General features: G+C 41.2%; 1 protein-coding gene across 6 annotated transcripts in view; it reads right to left on the bottom strand.

Annotated features, from left to right (window-relative positions):
• CUL1 (cullin 1) overlaps window positions 1-16,034 on the bottom strand; it is a 102,482-nt gene that overhangs the window by 64,431 nt on the left and 22,017 nt on the right. For all 6 annotated transcript variants that reach the window (XM_032762059.2, XM_058427660.1, XM_058427655.1 and 3 more), the window contains exon 2: window positions 5,969-6,269. In XM_032762059.2, coding sequence (XP_032617950.1) covers window positions 5,969-6,108 — 140 coding nt within the window. In that variant the 5' untranslated portion in view covers window positions 6,109-6,269. The remainder of the gene's footprint in view (window positions 1-5,968; window positions 6,270-16,034) is intronic.

The raw sequence follows: 16,034 nt of genomic DNA, 5'->3' as shown, positions 1-16,034 counted from the left end.
GGCTGGATTGCAGTGGTGCGATCATGATTCACTGCAGCCTCGACCTCCCAGGCGCAAGTGTTTCTCCTGCCTCAGCCTCCTGAGTAGTTGGGACTACAGGCATGCACTACCACACCTGGCTTTTTTTTTTTTTTTTTTTTTTAAAGACAAGGTTTTGCTATGTTGCGCAGACTGGTCTCAAACTCCTGAGCTCAAGTGATCCACCTGCCCTGGCCTCCCAAATTCTGGGAATTAAAGGCATGGGCATGGCTGGCCTAATTCTTCATTTAACAGTTATAAGGTTGAACATTTTTCCATATGCTTACTATCTGCATTTCTTCTTTCTGTGAACCAGTATGTCCTTTTACAGACTTATGCTAAAAGTATGGATAAACATATACACACACACACACACACACACACACACACACACACACACACACACACACACACAAGAGAAGGATAGATTACATCTGAAAAATATGAAAACTTTCTATGTTCAGGTTCATTTGATGTGAGCCATGCTCATTAGGTGAGCAGAATCAGATTAATGTAAGACTCCTAAATTAAGAGTGCAGGATGAAAAGTGTCCAAACACATTTGTTGGGATGGATGGTTATTCTAAAACAGACATGGATCATCATTAATCTACCTTGAAAGACAGTTTGTTATTCCTTCTGTGTGATCTGCTGTTCTTTGAAATTTTGGTTTTCTATAAAGGAGAGAATTTTGCAGCGAGCAGGTGAAGCAGGAAGACTGCCACCTGAACACTCCCCTGCAGTGCAGCTCCTATGGAAGGGAAGGCGATGGTCAAGAGTGTGGACCTGCAAAGAGTGGTGGCGGCAGCCAAGACGGGACTGCTCAACTGGCAGGTGCAGAGCTGCAGCAGGGACCAGTGTGTCCTGGCACGGTGTCCCTGCAAAGCACAGCCGCAGGCTCCAAGGGCTCAGCAGATTGACTCGGGTGAAAAAGTGCCCCATCCCCCAGCAATCACGAACCTTATTCACTAAACATCAAAATAGACGATTAAATGTGAATTCTGAATGTGCTTATGTTATGACTTACTGAGAGCAACCAAGACCAATCTCATTCTCATTCTCAAATATGAATGAATGATTCTCAAATCAACCAATCTCATTCTCAAATATGAATGAGATTCTTAGGGTGCTAGTGGGGGAAAAGAACACTGGATAAAACAGGCTAAGGAACAGAACAAACTGATTCAGGCCACAGCAATGTACAGGAAGACAAATAGACACTTCGAAGTTTATGAGCATTTATTCAGGTAGAGAGAAAAAAAAAAGACATCAACATGAAAGTTTAAACTGATTCCAAGGGAAGGTAAAATTATGAATCTGAGGTACCTGACCTGGAAACAAGACACAGGTAGGTCTGGGGCCTAGAACGATGAACAGAAACCTCCAACAGGTGACCTGACACCTGCACGAGCTAGGCCGGACCCTCATACTTCACTGCATCCCCTTAAATGCCTCTCCTCTAGCCAGGACCCATGTTTGTGTTCCAACCTAAGCACAACACCTGAAATATAGCGGTGTCAATAAATTGAATAAGAAATGCCAATACCTATTTCAAATTCAACAGGAAAGAAACCTGGTATTATTTACCCACCTGCATAGAATTTTATTCTACGTATTTTATTGCAAAAGAAAAACAGGCCAGGTGCGGTGGTTCATACCTGTCACCCCAGCATTTTGGGAGGCCCAGGTGGGCGGATAACTTGAGTCCAGGAGTTTGAGACCAACCTGGGCAACATGGTGAAACCCTGTATCTACAAAAAATACAAAAATTTGACAGATGTAGTGGTGTGCGCCTGTGGTCCCAGCTATTTGGAGGCTGAGGCGGGGTGATCACCTGACCCCAGCTCAAGGCTGTAGTGAGCCATGAACCCATGAGTGCACTCCAGCCTGGGCTGACAGAGTGAGACTCTGACTTACATACACAGACACACACACACACACATACACACACAGTTGCTGCATGGTAACTATACACATGTAAGACATCACAGAAAACTAGAAGTGAATAGTTAGAAGTGCTTAACAGACAGACTCACAGTGGAGAGTGATGGCTCAAGCCTAAAACTTTAGGAGAAAAACCAAGCCTTTGAGAAATGGCTGAAAACCAAGTTAAATAAAGTGGATCTTTCTGTCTGCAGATGCTCTGGTCATTTTCTTTTTTTTTTTTTTTTTTTTTCTGGCTTTTCCAAAATTCCCTTCTTTCACTATTTTGAGTTGAAAAGTCAAGATAAATATTTATGCTGTATAATAACCCACCTCCCTGCTACAGCAACCACAAATGTCACAGGTTCCTAAAGGCTCCAAGAATATTTGTTTTACAGCAAGAAGTAGTTGCTTTTTCTAAAAAAAACCACTCAATTTTCTCCTCCAGGATACACAATGGGTAAAAATCTAGCTGTTAGCTACTAGCCAGAGTTATGGGAAGGAAAAGAATCCCTCCTTTTTCTCTCAACCAGTTTTCCTTTCTAACCCACTTCCTTTGCCAACTGCTGATGAGGCATGTCTAATTTTGCAGAGTGATACTAGAACAGTGAGAGGCACTGCCAGCTCCTTCTTCCCCGGTCCAAAGCACCTCCTTCCCTGAAACACAACCTTACAACTGCAAGTATTAGGTGTCACAGCGAACAAGCCTTTAGGAGATTATTTTAAAATGACCAAATATACACCAGTAAGAGAAAACTTCTGAAAAACTGCTCTGTTAAGCAACCTGGGCTGGAATAAAACAGCAATAACAGCAACATATACGCAATTCCAAAAAGTACTATGCATAAATTCCTTTAAGTGAAGATGGCTCTACAAAAACATGACAGATGACTCAAAATTCTTTCAGTTCTCACAATGACGCTGAAAAGGTATGTGAAGAGTTAGGGGGTAAAGTAGTATTTTATGATTTTCAACAATTAATAAACATAAGTATACACTCTACTGTTTCACTTCTATCCTAATATATTGAAGAGTTAATCAAAATACTTCTTCACAACTTCTCAAAGAAAATATAGAAATGTAATACTCTGAGAAATGTGATCCATTCAAATATAGTAGCTGAAGACTACATAGAGTGTCTAAAGGCGATTTTAGATTCAGACTGCTGAGAACCTTAAGACCTGCCTCACCACCACCACTGGCTGCTATACAATCACGTTCCTGAAGCTTATCCACAGAGGAAGGTGACTACCACCAGTCTGCGGTGAGACAAGGCTTAATGAGGTGTGGATGGTTCCAAGCCCAAAGCCTGACACACAGGACTCAAACTGTAGCCATTATTTCATTATAATGTCTAAAGAATTAAAGAAAGATATTTTAGACTTGGTTTACAGTCTCCAATTTTTTGCAAATATATGGAGCTATTATTTCTCAGAGAAAACTGGAAAAAAAACTGCCCAATTTGAGAGGCAGTCCTAAAAAGAATTAAAGTTGCAGGTACCAAAAGAACTACAAATTATACGAATTTAATTATTTGTAGAATATAAGAATTCGGTAACTTCTGCTGGCATACAAAGTCTCACTGCCTTATGAGCAAAAATAACCCATCAGAAAAAGGACCAACCTGATTTAAAAAAGAAAGAACACATTAAGAAATTCCCAAGGCTGGGCGTGGTGGCTCACACCTGTAATCTCAGCCTTTGAAAGGCCAAGCCAGGCGGAATGCTTGAGCCCAGAAGTTCGAGACCAGCCTGGGTAACTTGGTGAAACAGTCTCTAGAAAAAAAAAAAAAATTAGCTGGGCATGGTGGTGCGTGCCTGTGGTCCCATCCACTTGAAGGCTGAGATGGGAGGATCCTTTAAGCCTAGGAGACAGAGGTTGCAGTGAGCCAAGATCATGACACTGCACTTAGCCTGGGTGGCAGAGCGAGACTCTGTCAAAAAAAAAAAAAAAAAAAGCATGACTTACAAGGCATATTAATTATATCTCAATAAGGTGGATTTTAAAAAGAAATTCTCCAGAGACAGATCGGCAATGACACCTCCTTGGGCTCTGGAGCAGTGCTCTCCTGCTTTCTGTACATCAGAAATCCCACCAGTGTCTTCCCTCACCAGTGGAACTACCACCTTCAGCTTTCTTACAAGAATTAAGAAAATGTCATACCTAGCAAGCCAGAACCCTGTTGGGGGCATAATATCCTCTCACTTGGCAAAGACTCTATCTTCTTTAAAAGCATCCTACCCGTCATAGCACCCTGCAATCCCACTCCTACGTACACACCCTGGAGACCAGAAGTCACAGAGCCACTCAAAAACCCGCACGCAATGTTTACAGTGGTATTAGTAACAGTCAGAAGGTGGAAATAACCCAAATGTCCATCATTGATCGATGGGCAAACAAAATGTAGACTAGCTATAAAACTGAGTCATAAAAAGGAATGACGTACACAGTGATTCGTGCTACAAGGATGAAGCCTCCAAGCATGCTCAGTCAAAGAAGCCACATAGGCAGCCCACAGATCATATGACTCCATGTATGCAAAATGTACAGAATGGGCAAATTCATAGAGACAAAGTAAATGAGTGGTTGCCAGGGCCTCGGGGGAAGAGGGCATGAGGAGTGACTGCTAATGGGTACAAGGTGTCGTTTTGGGGTGATTAAAATGTTCTAAAATTAGATAGTGGTGACAGGTGCAAAACTCTGTAAATATACTAAAAACCACTGCATTGTATACTTTTTAAAAGGTTGAATTTTATGGTATGTAATTACATCTCAATAAAGCTATTATTTTAAAAGTATTCTATATGTAAGTGTATATACATGTATAAATATGCAAACACATTTTATGCTAATTCAGAGATTGACATAGTGTTATATCTACTTAACTTTTTTTTAGGATTCTAAAATATTAACATGCAAGAACATACTGGAATATCACAACAACTAGTTTGATAGGAACTGATCTAGTCTAAAAATTTAAACCTGAAGCTCCATTGAATCAGCAACTTTAAAGTCCTAGAAACAGTGGCAATCTCTCTCTCCTGAGTGAGCTTAACTCTAATTTCAATGTCATATTTGTATGGAATCAAGAAAGCCTCCAAATTAGCTGGTGCATCTCCAACCACATGAATAGCGGGAGCCGTATCTTTTCCACCCTCATCACCTTTGTAGCACGCAGCACAGTCCCCCATGCACATCGTGGACCAAAAACTAAAGGAATAAAATTCTTTTTAAATACTGTACTTTAAAAAATAGGGCCACAGACTGGGCAACATAGCAAGACTCTGTCTCTATAAACAATAAAAAAAAAATTGGCCAGGTGTGGTGGCACGTGTCTGCGCTCCCAGCTACTTGGGAGGCTGAGATGGGAGGATTGCTTGAGCCCAGGCAGTTGAGGCTGCGGTGAGCTGTGATCATACCACTGCACTCCAGCCTGGGTGACAGAGTGAGACCTTGTCTCAAAAACACAAAAAAATAGGGCCATAACAGGAAAACTTTTGCTCGATGTTCTATCCCTTTAGATTAGGTAAATGAACTTTTCCTGTAAAAGGGCAGGTAGTAAATATTTTAGGCTTCATGGACAAAACTGTTTCTGACACAACTACTTAACTCTGTTCCCATAACACAAGGCAGTCATAGACAATATATAAACAAATGGACGTAAAACAAACGATCAGCTGAGAACCTCAGGACCTTGCTTTAGACCAGCATTGCCCAACGGAACCTTCTACATGACAGAAATGTTTTATTTATTAATCACACAGCTAGTGTGCCTAAGGAACTTTAAAATATGTCAAATGTAAACAGCCACATGTGCCCAGTGGTGACTGTACTGCCCAGCACTGCATTTGACTAAAAATGAACCAGTTCTACTCTGTTCAAAAACTTAAGGCTAAAAATGAACCCTGCGATTATTTTACATGATGAACTGGGCGGAGAAAACAATATAAAATTCTAATAATTCATAAGTCATACTAGTAAATAATCAAAACTCTAAGCAAATCAACCTGCGCTAGGCAGGAGGATACGTGTAGAGCTCCATATATCTGGACTTGGCCATGCTCTGCCGCGTGTACACCTGCTGGATGCCGGCTCTGAGGTCGTCCCAGATCTGGTCCAGGCCAATCTGCTTCAGGCCGTGGGGGTTCTGGCTCCGGGTTGACGACATTGTGAGGGATGTTCTAAAGTCGTCCAGTGCAGCAATCCTTATTCAAAGTACAGCTAGTTCTCCATTAGATGAAAATATACAGTACCATTCCAAATGTATTCACAGCAGCTCAGAAAGGATGTCCTTTAAATGTAGAGAATGAAATCTCATTGCAGGCAAACCTGAGGAAAAAATAAAGAGAATCAGTGGATTGTCTCTGGGGTACTGTAATAGGGTGAGACACACTGACAGAAACACTCAGTCTGCAGGCATTAGCAGGGCCCACTCGAGAGACCATTTCTCTTTCTACGTGGAAACACACTCATGTTAATCATATGGTCTGTGTACAAAAATATGCTTAGACATTTAGTTCAAAATCATTATGGTATTAGCACTCAAGAGAAAACCTGGGTAAAAGTTTGCACAAGCACAACTATGTTGCCTTTCTTTGCCTTCTAAAGTTATCAAAAATATATATCACTTGACCTAGATGACAATTAGAAAGACAAACTCAAAGAAAAAAGGGCAAAGGATATGCTCAGGAAATTCCCAGGAACACAAACAGCGAATAAACAGGAAAAATCATTCAATCTCACGGGTTACCTATGACTTTTAGTAACTTTTCACTTAGAACTCAGCAAGAATGCAAATGTTGGTGAGGCTGCAATGAAAGGAAATAGGCACTCCCTTTTTAAGGAGGGAATCTGGCAAGAATTATCAAGATTCAAAATGTACTCTGAATTCAGAGAGACCTGAGTTTGATGCTCAGTGCCACATCTACTAGGTAGGTACATGTGGTACTGGGTGAGTTTCTTAACCTCTCTAAGCTCTAATTTCCTAGTCTGCAAAATGGAGGCCAATTGCTTTCCTCAAATGGATATGTAGAGTTTAAATAAGATAATGTATTAGAAAATACTTAACACAGAGTAAATGCTTAACAATAGTAGTGGCTATTATTTCCAAGTATATGAAGCTAATGACAAAAACAATACATAATGCTTCAGCATCTTGGACACATAAATAAAGTAACTTAGGTATTCAATATTCTAACAAACCAGTACTTCTCAATGCACGGTATCACAGACATAATTTAAGGACTACCTATGTACATCACATCAAAACATAAAGGTTTTAAACAGGTATTTCTAGTGCAAATCAAGAAGCACTGAATTATTTGAATGGTTTCATAAAGCAAATGTTATTGGGAAGTAAACGAGATCTGGAACAATGAGGCTAGGTTATTGACGCCTGCAAACCTGTGTCCGAGTTACCTTGTCAAGTAATTCAGCTCATCCTATATCCTCAATGGCATTACAGAGCTCTATGTAATCTAAGGCACATTTAGGGACCCTGTGAGGTCATGCTTAAGGAGTAAGTCTAAACCACTGAAACCTATTCTCTAATATTTATTTATATTCTGGGCTATGGGTCTTAATATTTTATCAACCTACAACATCATTCCTGATCCTCAAAGTATTTTACGTCTTAATTCAAATTGGTATGTTCAAATGTGGAATATAAAAATATTTAACACAAGGACTCCCTCAAGTTGTAAGAAACTAACAACTCATCAACCACTCTGGGAATGTTTCCTGTGTGTAGTTTCCACGTGCTTTCCTTTCATCGTCTACTTTGGGAGGGTCAACAGCACACTTAATAATAATAAGCATGTTTTGGACTGGTGGTGCCATCTGATAGCATCAACTGTTTGGACCCACCCTACTTTCCCCATCACTTAATTTTTCCCTAAGGGGAAATAATCACTTAAATTCCCCAAACTCATAGTCCAGTTAATTCTATCTTGGATGAGCTTTCTCATACCTCTCCAGATGCTCTTTTACTCCTTTTCCTTTTACTTCTCTTATAATTTCTATCAGCAACTGAGAACAATGTTCTACTCTGCCCCCCAAATGCCTTTCTCCATCAGTGTTGTCCGTGTCAGTGAATGGCAACGCCACATGTATCCACAAGTCAGAAACCTGGGAATGGGTCTGATGCCACAGCCCTCATCTTTCACATCCAACTGCTACGGCCTTCACTTCAAATCCATTCGCTCATCTCCACTTCCTCCTCTAGTAACCATCCTTGCCATCTCTTACCTGGGCCACTATTTTAGTTGTCTAAACTAGATTCTAATACCTTGTGTCTGCTTGTATCATTCTTGACATGGCAGTCAGCTGTCTAAAATCGCTGTCATCCTAAGAACGGTATAATCCTAATTCTGAATAGGCTGTCACCCTAAGAGCAACAGGGAGCCAAGGCAGAGTTTGAAGAAGGGAAATCCTTAATATGGCACTATCAGATCCTTTTCTCTCCTTCATTTGCCTCTTACAAAACCTCAACTCTCCCCCTCCCTCCCCTCAGGTTCAGCCACACAGATGTCCCCCCTGGCCACCCCAGTCTCCTTTCCCTGCCACACGATCTCTGCATCTGCTGCTGCTTCTGCCTAGAGAGTTCTAGAGAGTTCCTCCCCTTCTTCAAGTTGCCTTCCAGTCATATTTTCAAAGGAGGCTTACTAGGAAGTCCCAGAAGACGTACAGGTTTGCTTTAAATGGGATTTTCCCTTCTTAACACTTACTCCAGGCCATAACCCTGCACTTGTTTCTTTACTGTAATTCCCTCACTTCACCGGGGTGCAAGCCCCACAGGCTCGTGAGAACCTCACACAGAGCCCGCCATGGCGCTCAATACATATTTTACATAAATAAATGAAGGAATAAATTAAGGAATTGAAAAGCTATATGTATTAAAAAGATTTAGGAATAAAATACAAGTATCATCAAGCATCTGAACTTGCTCAAAATCCCTCTTTAGAATCTCTACAAAATTCCATCTCGTTTCTTCTAAACTTTTTCTTTCAAATATTGGATTTTGGGCTAAAATTTATGTCTTGCTGTTTCATTTAGTCATGTTTTGTATTATTTTGGTCAATGCAAATGTATACATACCCCAACACAGTGTTTAAACAGGCTTACGAAAATTACAGAATTTTAGTGACTACTTAGTTTTAACGAATATTCAGTAGGATGCTACCATATGCCAGGCACTGTCCTAGGCATTATTTACTCTTAATGGTAAACAGACATGGTCTACGCTCATAATGCTACAGTGACGGAATAAAGCGTGCTTATTTATTTATTTATTTATTTTTAAATAGGGTATCACTCTGTTGCCCAGGCTGGAGTGCAGTGGCGTGATCATGGCTCACTGCAGCCTCAACCCCCTGGGCTCAGGTGATCCTCCCACCTCAGCCTCTCAAGTAACTGGGACTACAGGTTAGGACAACCATGCCTGGCTAATATAAAAAAAAAATTTTTTTTTTTTGTAGAGATGGGGTTTCGTCATGTTGCTTTATGTGCTACGCATTTGTGTACCAAAAGCATTTGTTCTTAAGAGCCAATATAATCACTGGCAATTAGAGGTTAACCTTAATGATAGTTCTGACCCTTCCTCTTCAGATGAAGCAACTAATTCAAAGAAGCAATCAAACTTGGCAAGCTTCTAATGCTACAAAGTAGCAGGACCACAAACTAGTACACTCTAGTCTGAATTTTAGGTTCTTCCGTTTTTAAAGTGTCAAAACCGTGAAACCACTGTAAGTCATAGGAAAAAACAACCACCAATTGTCTATTTGTTAAATGAGGAAACCTCAACATCTCCAATTAAAAGAGCCGATAGCTTTGAAGAGTTAATAAGTCAGTCCTAATTGTATCAGCATTGATTCTACTCAAATATTTTGAAATTTAAGAAAGCCCACTTTTTTTTCTAAAGCTTGACTTTTGAAAAACTAAGATAAACTGTGCAACGATGAGGACAATTTAAAAGATAAAGTCAAGATACCAGTTATCCTCTAGCAAAGTTAAAATATACCAAATAAAATAGTCAATGTGGATTTTTCTCCATAACACCTCCATTCTCCTGTCTCAGCATAAGCACATCAAATATGTTCTTTACATATTCTCTATTCTTTGTATTACATTTCTGATTCCAATTATGAATCTTACTCTATTAAAACGCACTGTTAATCTATGAGATCAAATACAACTTTTCATGTCACACTTGTCAAGTTTACTTGCTGTACACTTTTTGTGTCCAGATCTATGCATGGTAACTTTATGCCACATCACACCTCAGTTTATATTCCAAATATGCTGAAAAATTAGCAAAATCTTCTATTCCTGCTGCTATGTGATTTATTCTTCTCTATCCATTCCCTTTTTCTAGTTGTTCCCACTGAGTATCTAAAATTCATACATAGATGATCTGAGGTTTTCAAAAATTCATACTTCAGTGGGTGGGTTTAAAGAGGATGACCTAATCTTATATTTTTAATATCCCCTAAAGAGCCTCACCTATGTACTTAAAACATTAATAACTAATACAGCAAAGAAATCTAAAACAAAGTCTACAAGGAAATGTTAGAAGTAAGCACATCACGAAAATGTCTAAAAGGACAGATAGGTCACACACATGCTGGGCAGCAACAGAGACCTGTGAGGAGGTCCCAGGCAGGGCTCTCGGAGCAGATGCTGAGACCTGGCTTGGGTGGAAGATGCTTCTTAGAGATGGGCACCCAGGAGATGACAAGGAGGAAGCAGACGGGGCAGAGAAGAGATGAACTGTGATGTAGGCCCTATAAAGCCAGCATCACCCTGGCAGAGAACTCTGTAACAAGTGTTGCCAGAGGGTCTCACATGGGCTGCAGGCCAGGCCTTTAACTCCCACTGGGCTGAGAAGGGTGCAGCCTGGTCCAGGCAGCTCTGCAGCTGAGGCCCGATGGCAATAACACTGGGAGTCAAGTCCTTCCTTGAAGGGGCATCTGGGTGGGTCACCTGTGTATCTACCAGCCTGCTCCAATGGATACAAGAGGCTCAGGCAATGAAGTTTTCCAGTTTAGAGGGGTAGGGGTGTAGGGGTGTGTGTGTGTGTGTGTGTGTGTGTGTATACACGCGTGCACTGCATGCCCATGCTTAATCTATTGATGCATCACTCAAGTGTCTGGTGAACTGAACCGATTGTAAAACTGCCTGGGACAATAAAATAGAATATAGGTGCCCACAAAACACTTACTTCTCTGTTAATGTTGAATTTTGCTTTACAAACTATATATCCATATCTTACAATCAAGCCATCAAAAAATGTCACTCTTAAGCAGATTTCATTAAAGTCAGAGAGGATAAAATGGTTTTTAGGTAAGGGGTAAAAATATTTTCCTCATAAATCACGTCTCATAGCTAGAAAACCTAGGAGGTCCCCAAACCTAAAGATATTAAAAACAAACAAACAAACAAAACAAAAAAATATACTTAGGAAATCAGGTAGTTTTCAAAAGTACTCAGGTATAGGAGATCCTTGGCATCGCAGGAGTTACTAATTGCAGTTATGAATGTCCACGCGTTTCGGGCATGTACCCTGCAGATGTGCCACCTCCTGACTTGGACACACAGGTGGCTGGTGAGCGAAGCAGGCCGACAGCAGGCGCAGCCACAGGGCCCCTCACAACTTCAGTGTTCTCTAGACGGCCAATCCCCGGAGAAGGATTATCATTTTCTTGATAGGAAACCAAGGCACAAGATGCAATTAGTCAAGGACAAGAGGCAATGGCAGAGCCAGCTGTGCCTCCACACACACTAGCTGCTGGCTCCCGGAGCCCGCATGAGCTTTTACCACAGACACACACGTGCGCAGACACACACGCGTGCCACAGTTATACTTCACTGTCATCTAACCCTTGGAAAATAATGGAACACAACAGTCAAAATAAACAGGTCTAACAGAAGAAAAGCAGTCATATATTTAAGAACTTGTCTCACAGAAAAGACTGTTATTCCAAAGGAAGATGAAAGCCAACAGAATCAATATGAAACAAGCTCCCTAACAATTCCAACTGTGAACTAATCAAACAGGCTGTTTCTCAAGATTAACGGTGCATAAGATTCCTTCATTGAGTAGAAGTGTGAACTAACTAAATGACCTGCAAAACTCTTGAGAAGTATATCTTCTTTGATATTAGTAATTCAGTTTCATCCATACATACTGGAAGGACTTTTGAAAAAGAGCACTTACAACAGTCTTCCACTGAACACTAATTGGAACATCAACTGAACTGAACTGAACATCAAGGGATTACTAGCTTTAGTGAAGTTAAATACTTTGTTTGCTAGAAGACTTCAGAGGTCTTGATAAGTGAACGTGTCTTACGAATTTCCATCAGAAAAACACAGTATAAAGCATCTTCCCTCAAACTTACTTGGCCATGAAATATTTTTTCCTGAACGTATCTTGAGACCAGTAGTAATTCAAGAAAACTCCAGTATTTCAAGGAACATGGCTTTAAGAAGAAGAAGAAGAAAAAAAAAGATCTGTACTGACCCCTACTGACTTCTAGCTCTTTGGGGATCAATCACATACTGGTTCGGCAACTTTTTTCATTTAAAAATGATATACCTCACTTCACTTAATGAAATATACCTCTTTTTTTTTTTTGGTGAGTCATATAGTCTATTATTTATCAATAACAGTACCTAACAAAAAGCTTTTAAGTATTTACTTTTTAACAATTATAATACTGCAACAAGCAGCCTTATAAGTATTTACTTTTTGCTTACTTGAGAGATTGATAAACACCTGTATGTACCTATCTGATAAATATGATATTGACTACGATGCCATCTACCAAGACAGCAAACATCAGAGAGGAACAGGTCTACAGGAGGGCAGTTGTCCTTGGACGTGTGAACCTGAGGTTCTTGTGAATCATCCCAGGCAGCTGGACACACAGGGCCTCAGCACAGAAGAGAAGGTGGCCCTAGACAGCTGATCTCTGGGGTTCACCACCTGATCCTGGGAACCACAATTCCTCAGGGGAATACGGCAGAGAGACGGCCCAAACTGAGTCCTGAGTAACATTTAAAAACTGACTAGATGATGAAGAACCCACAGTTTGTAACTGCAAAGTTACAGCCAGAAACAAAGAGAAGGAACCCAAGCCTGGAAGCCAAGAGAAGAAAAGGCAGCGGTTGCGTAAAACTGTGTGACCTTGTAAGTTCTTTCATCTCTCTTAACCCACCTCATGGGTTTGTGGTGAGGATTAAATAAGCCAACACTGTTTCAAAAATGCTAACTATTACTGTAGTGGAAATCTAACTGGAACGGGTGGGGAGGGACAGAAAAGACAGACGACCTTGAGCATGTGGGCTGTGAAGGAGTAAGAAAGCTGGAAAGGGCATGATTAGGGCATGATGCCAACCAGGCCCATGTGCCTCGTCCTCTTCCTGCCTCTGGCTGGGAAGAGAGTTCTCAATCAAGGGGCACTGTGGGAGTGCCACAGTCCAGCTGGGAAGGCTCAGCAGGGCCCCACCTGCAAATGACTAGAACAAAACACAGCTCAAGGAAACAAGGCTGAAGCCTGGGGTGGCCTGCAACCACCTCTGATAATAGGTTTCAGGAGTGGAGAGGAAGGTTCTGGGCTGTGCCCAAGTGTCCAATTAATTTCTGAACTCTGGTGGTTAGCAGATGACCACTGCAGGGAGAGAAATGGCTAGTGCAGAGAGGAACTCCAGAGTCTTTCTCTGGGTCTACGGCTGTCAACCCGCACGGGGAGGAGGTGGATCCCTGCCTGCAGCCTGGAGGCCTGCAGGATGGGGGGCGGGGGGGACAGGAACAGCCACATCTGGAGAGGGCTTTAAGGGGTCTTGGTCTTTATGGAAGAGCAATGGGGTTGAAGCAGTGCGAGAAGTGGCTATGGAGGAGTTTCGCATTCATGGATGAGGACTCTAGAGAGGTCCAAGAAGAACTGAGGTGGGTAACGAAGTGAGGGGAGTGGAGTGGGGAGTCCCAATCCGAGGATGTAGCAGGCAGCTGAGGGCATTTGTTACTGCAGATGGCAGAAAGATGACCTGATGGCCTGTGTTAGTCGGTGACCACAGGAGAGCCACTGAGGATTCAAACCTCCAGCTTCAGGAGGGAAGAGCTTCTGCTTTGCAAGATTCAGCCATGGCCCCGAGACTGGACAGGGCCAAGCACTTCTTCGTCACCTATCTAACCAATTATGCCTTATGTATTTTCCTAATCTATTACTCCTTTGATAATTCCTAAATATACAGTAGAGCGGAATATAACTTCTTAAAACTTTGAGAATTTTAAGCTTTTACTTGCAGTGTGGCACATAAGATATGAAACCAACAGTAAAACAATTTAGACTTAGAGAAACTCTTGTACATGAACGCCAGAAAATATGCATTTGCTGCACTGTTTATAATAGCAAAACACAAACAAACCTGGAAACAACCCACATGTCCACCAACAGGAGAATTCACAACTAAGCAGTAGGACAGTCACACAACAGACCACACAAAATGAGCCAACTTCAGCTACACGCTTCAACACAGGTGAATTTCAGGAGTCTTGAGTGAAAAAAAAAAAAAAAAAAAGTGACAAAGGAATATATACAGTATATCATTTTTATATCTAAGATTAATTTTAAAAGAGTACTTCTATGAAGAGAGAGGTTAGCTCTCCTCGACATGAATGGAAGGCGCCATAGTGAACCACACACACTTATCTTCTTAAAACACTGGCTACTGTGGTTTCATTGTACTTATGTTAAAAAAAAAAATACTAGATAGGGATACATATTTTTGTGATTGAAATGATATGATGCCTGGGATTTACCAGCTTTTTGCAAGAAAAGCTGAGAGACAGGTATACTGCAGTTTCTACTTTCCATAATAAAAAGCTAACAAAAAACTCAGCAAACCTATATAACATAAGTAAAAATAGAAAAGCAAAAGCATTTAGGATGAGGGGCAGGCAATTAAAATATTGTGGGGTAACGATGGGTTTGGGAAGAAGTGCTCAGGGAGCTTCCACAGTACTGGAAATATTCTATTTCTTAGGGGGGAACGGGTTGGCGGGTGTTCACTGCAGTAGTAAGCCTGCTTGTTAACATGGAACATACTATGTTCTCTTGTGATCTATTTGCTACATACATAAGAAAACAATTTAGCAGGTTAAAGGATACTCTATGCCACTCAGAACTGAGACTGGAAAGTTCAAGCTCAGAAATTCTTGAATTCCATAAGAAGTTATTAAATTCTCTTTAAGTTTTAAATGAATGGAATGCCTGAAAAGAAAAGAGGCTAATACAGCCAACCTGAGTTTTAAGTGTACAGCCAAGATTAGGTAAAACTGCCTAGGCAAGAAAACCGAAGCTTCAGGCTATACATACATGTTACATAAAGCTCTGTTGAGGATTTTAATAATACATTTCTACAGTTTCAAGTTAATAATTTCAGGAGTAAGAAACCAGCAACAAGCCACCAGATCTGTTGTGGCACCTTCTACTTTGCCCAACCCTCGACGACAACTCCAAGCTGCTCCTCACTCCAGCTCTTCCTCCTCCTTCCTCTGGATATTCCAAAGGCCACAGACTCACACGTTCAACACAGAACTCCTCTCTCCCTGCCATTCTTCCCAACTTAGCTGTCAGAAGCCTCAGCTGCCCAGCGTGGAATCCTAGGAGTTACGAAAGCACCACCCTCTCTTCTAACTGCCCAAACATCTAATCCTATCTATTTTCCTCATGTTGTGTGTAATCTCACTTTTCCTCCCCATTCCCTCTACCAAGACTTTCAACTGAGGGTCATGCTTAGTCTCTCGACTGGTCTCTCTCCCTTCAAACTCACTCCCCCTTCTGCACTTCCCATCAGCTTTGATTCCTCTCTATTCTTATCCCTGATGAAAAATCAGTTCTATGCATTCTATCTCCTTCCTATCCTACTTCTCTTTACACTCCTAACTGCCAGAGTCTAGGCATTATTACCTCCCATCTGGCTCACGAACTAAAGGGTCTTTACTGGCCTCATCCCCTCCAATCCATCCTCCATATTGTTGCCCCACAATTTCTAACACACAAACAGGCACTCACTCTGTTAACTGAATGAACT

The sequence above is a fragment of the Hylobates moloch genome, unplaced genomic scaffold (assembly GCF_009828535.3).
Source record: "Hylobates moloch isolate HMO894 unplaced genomic scaffold, HMol_V3 SCAFFOLD_1, whole genome shotgun sequence".
Lineage (NCBI taxonomy): Eukaryota > Metazoa > Chordata > Mammalia > Primates > Hylobatidae > Hylobates > Hylobates moloch.
This window is presented reverse-complemented; position numbering and strand designations above follow the sequence as displayed.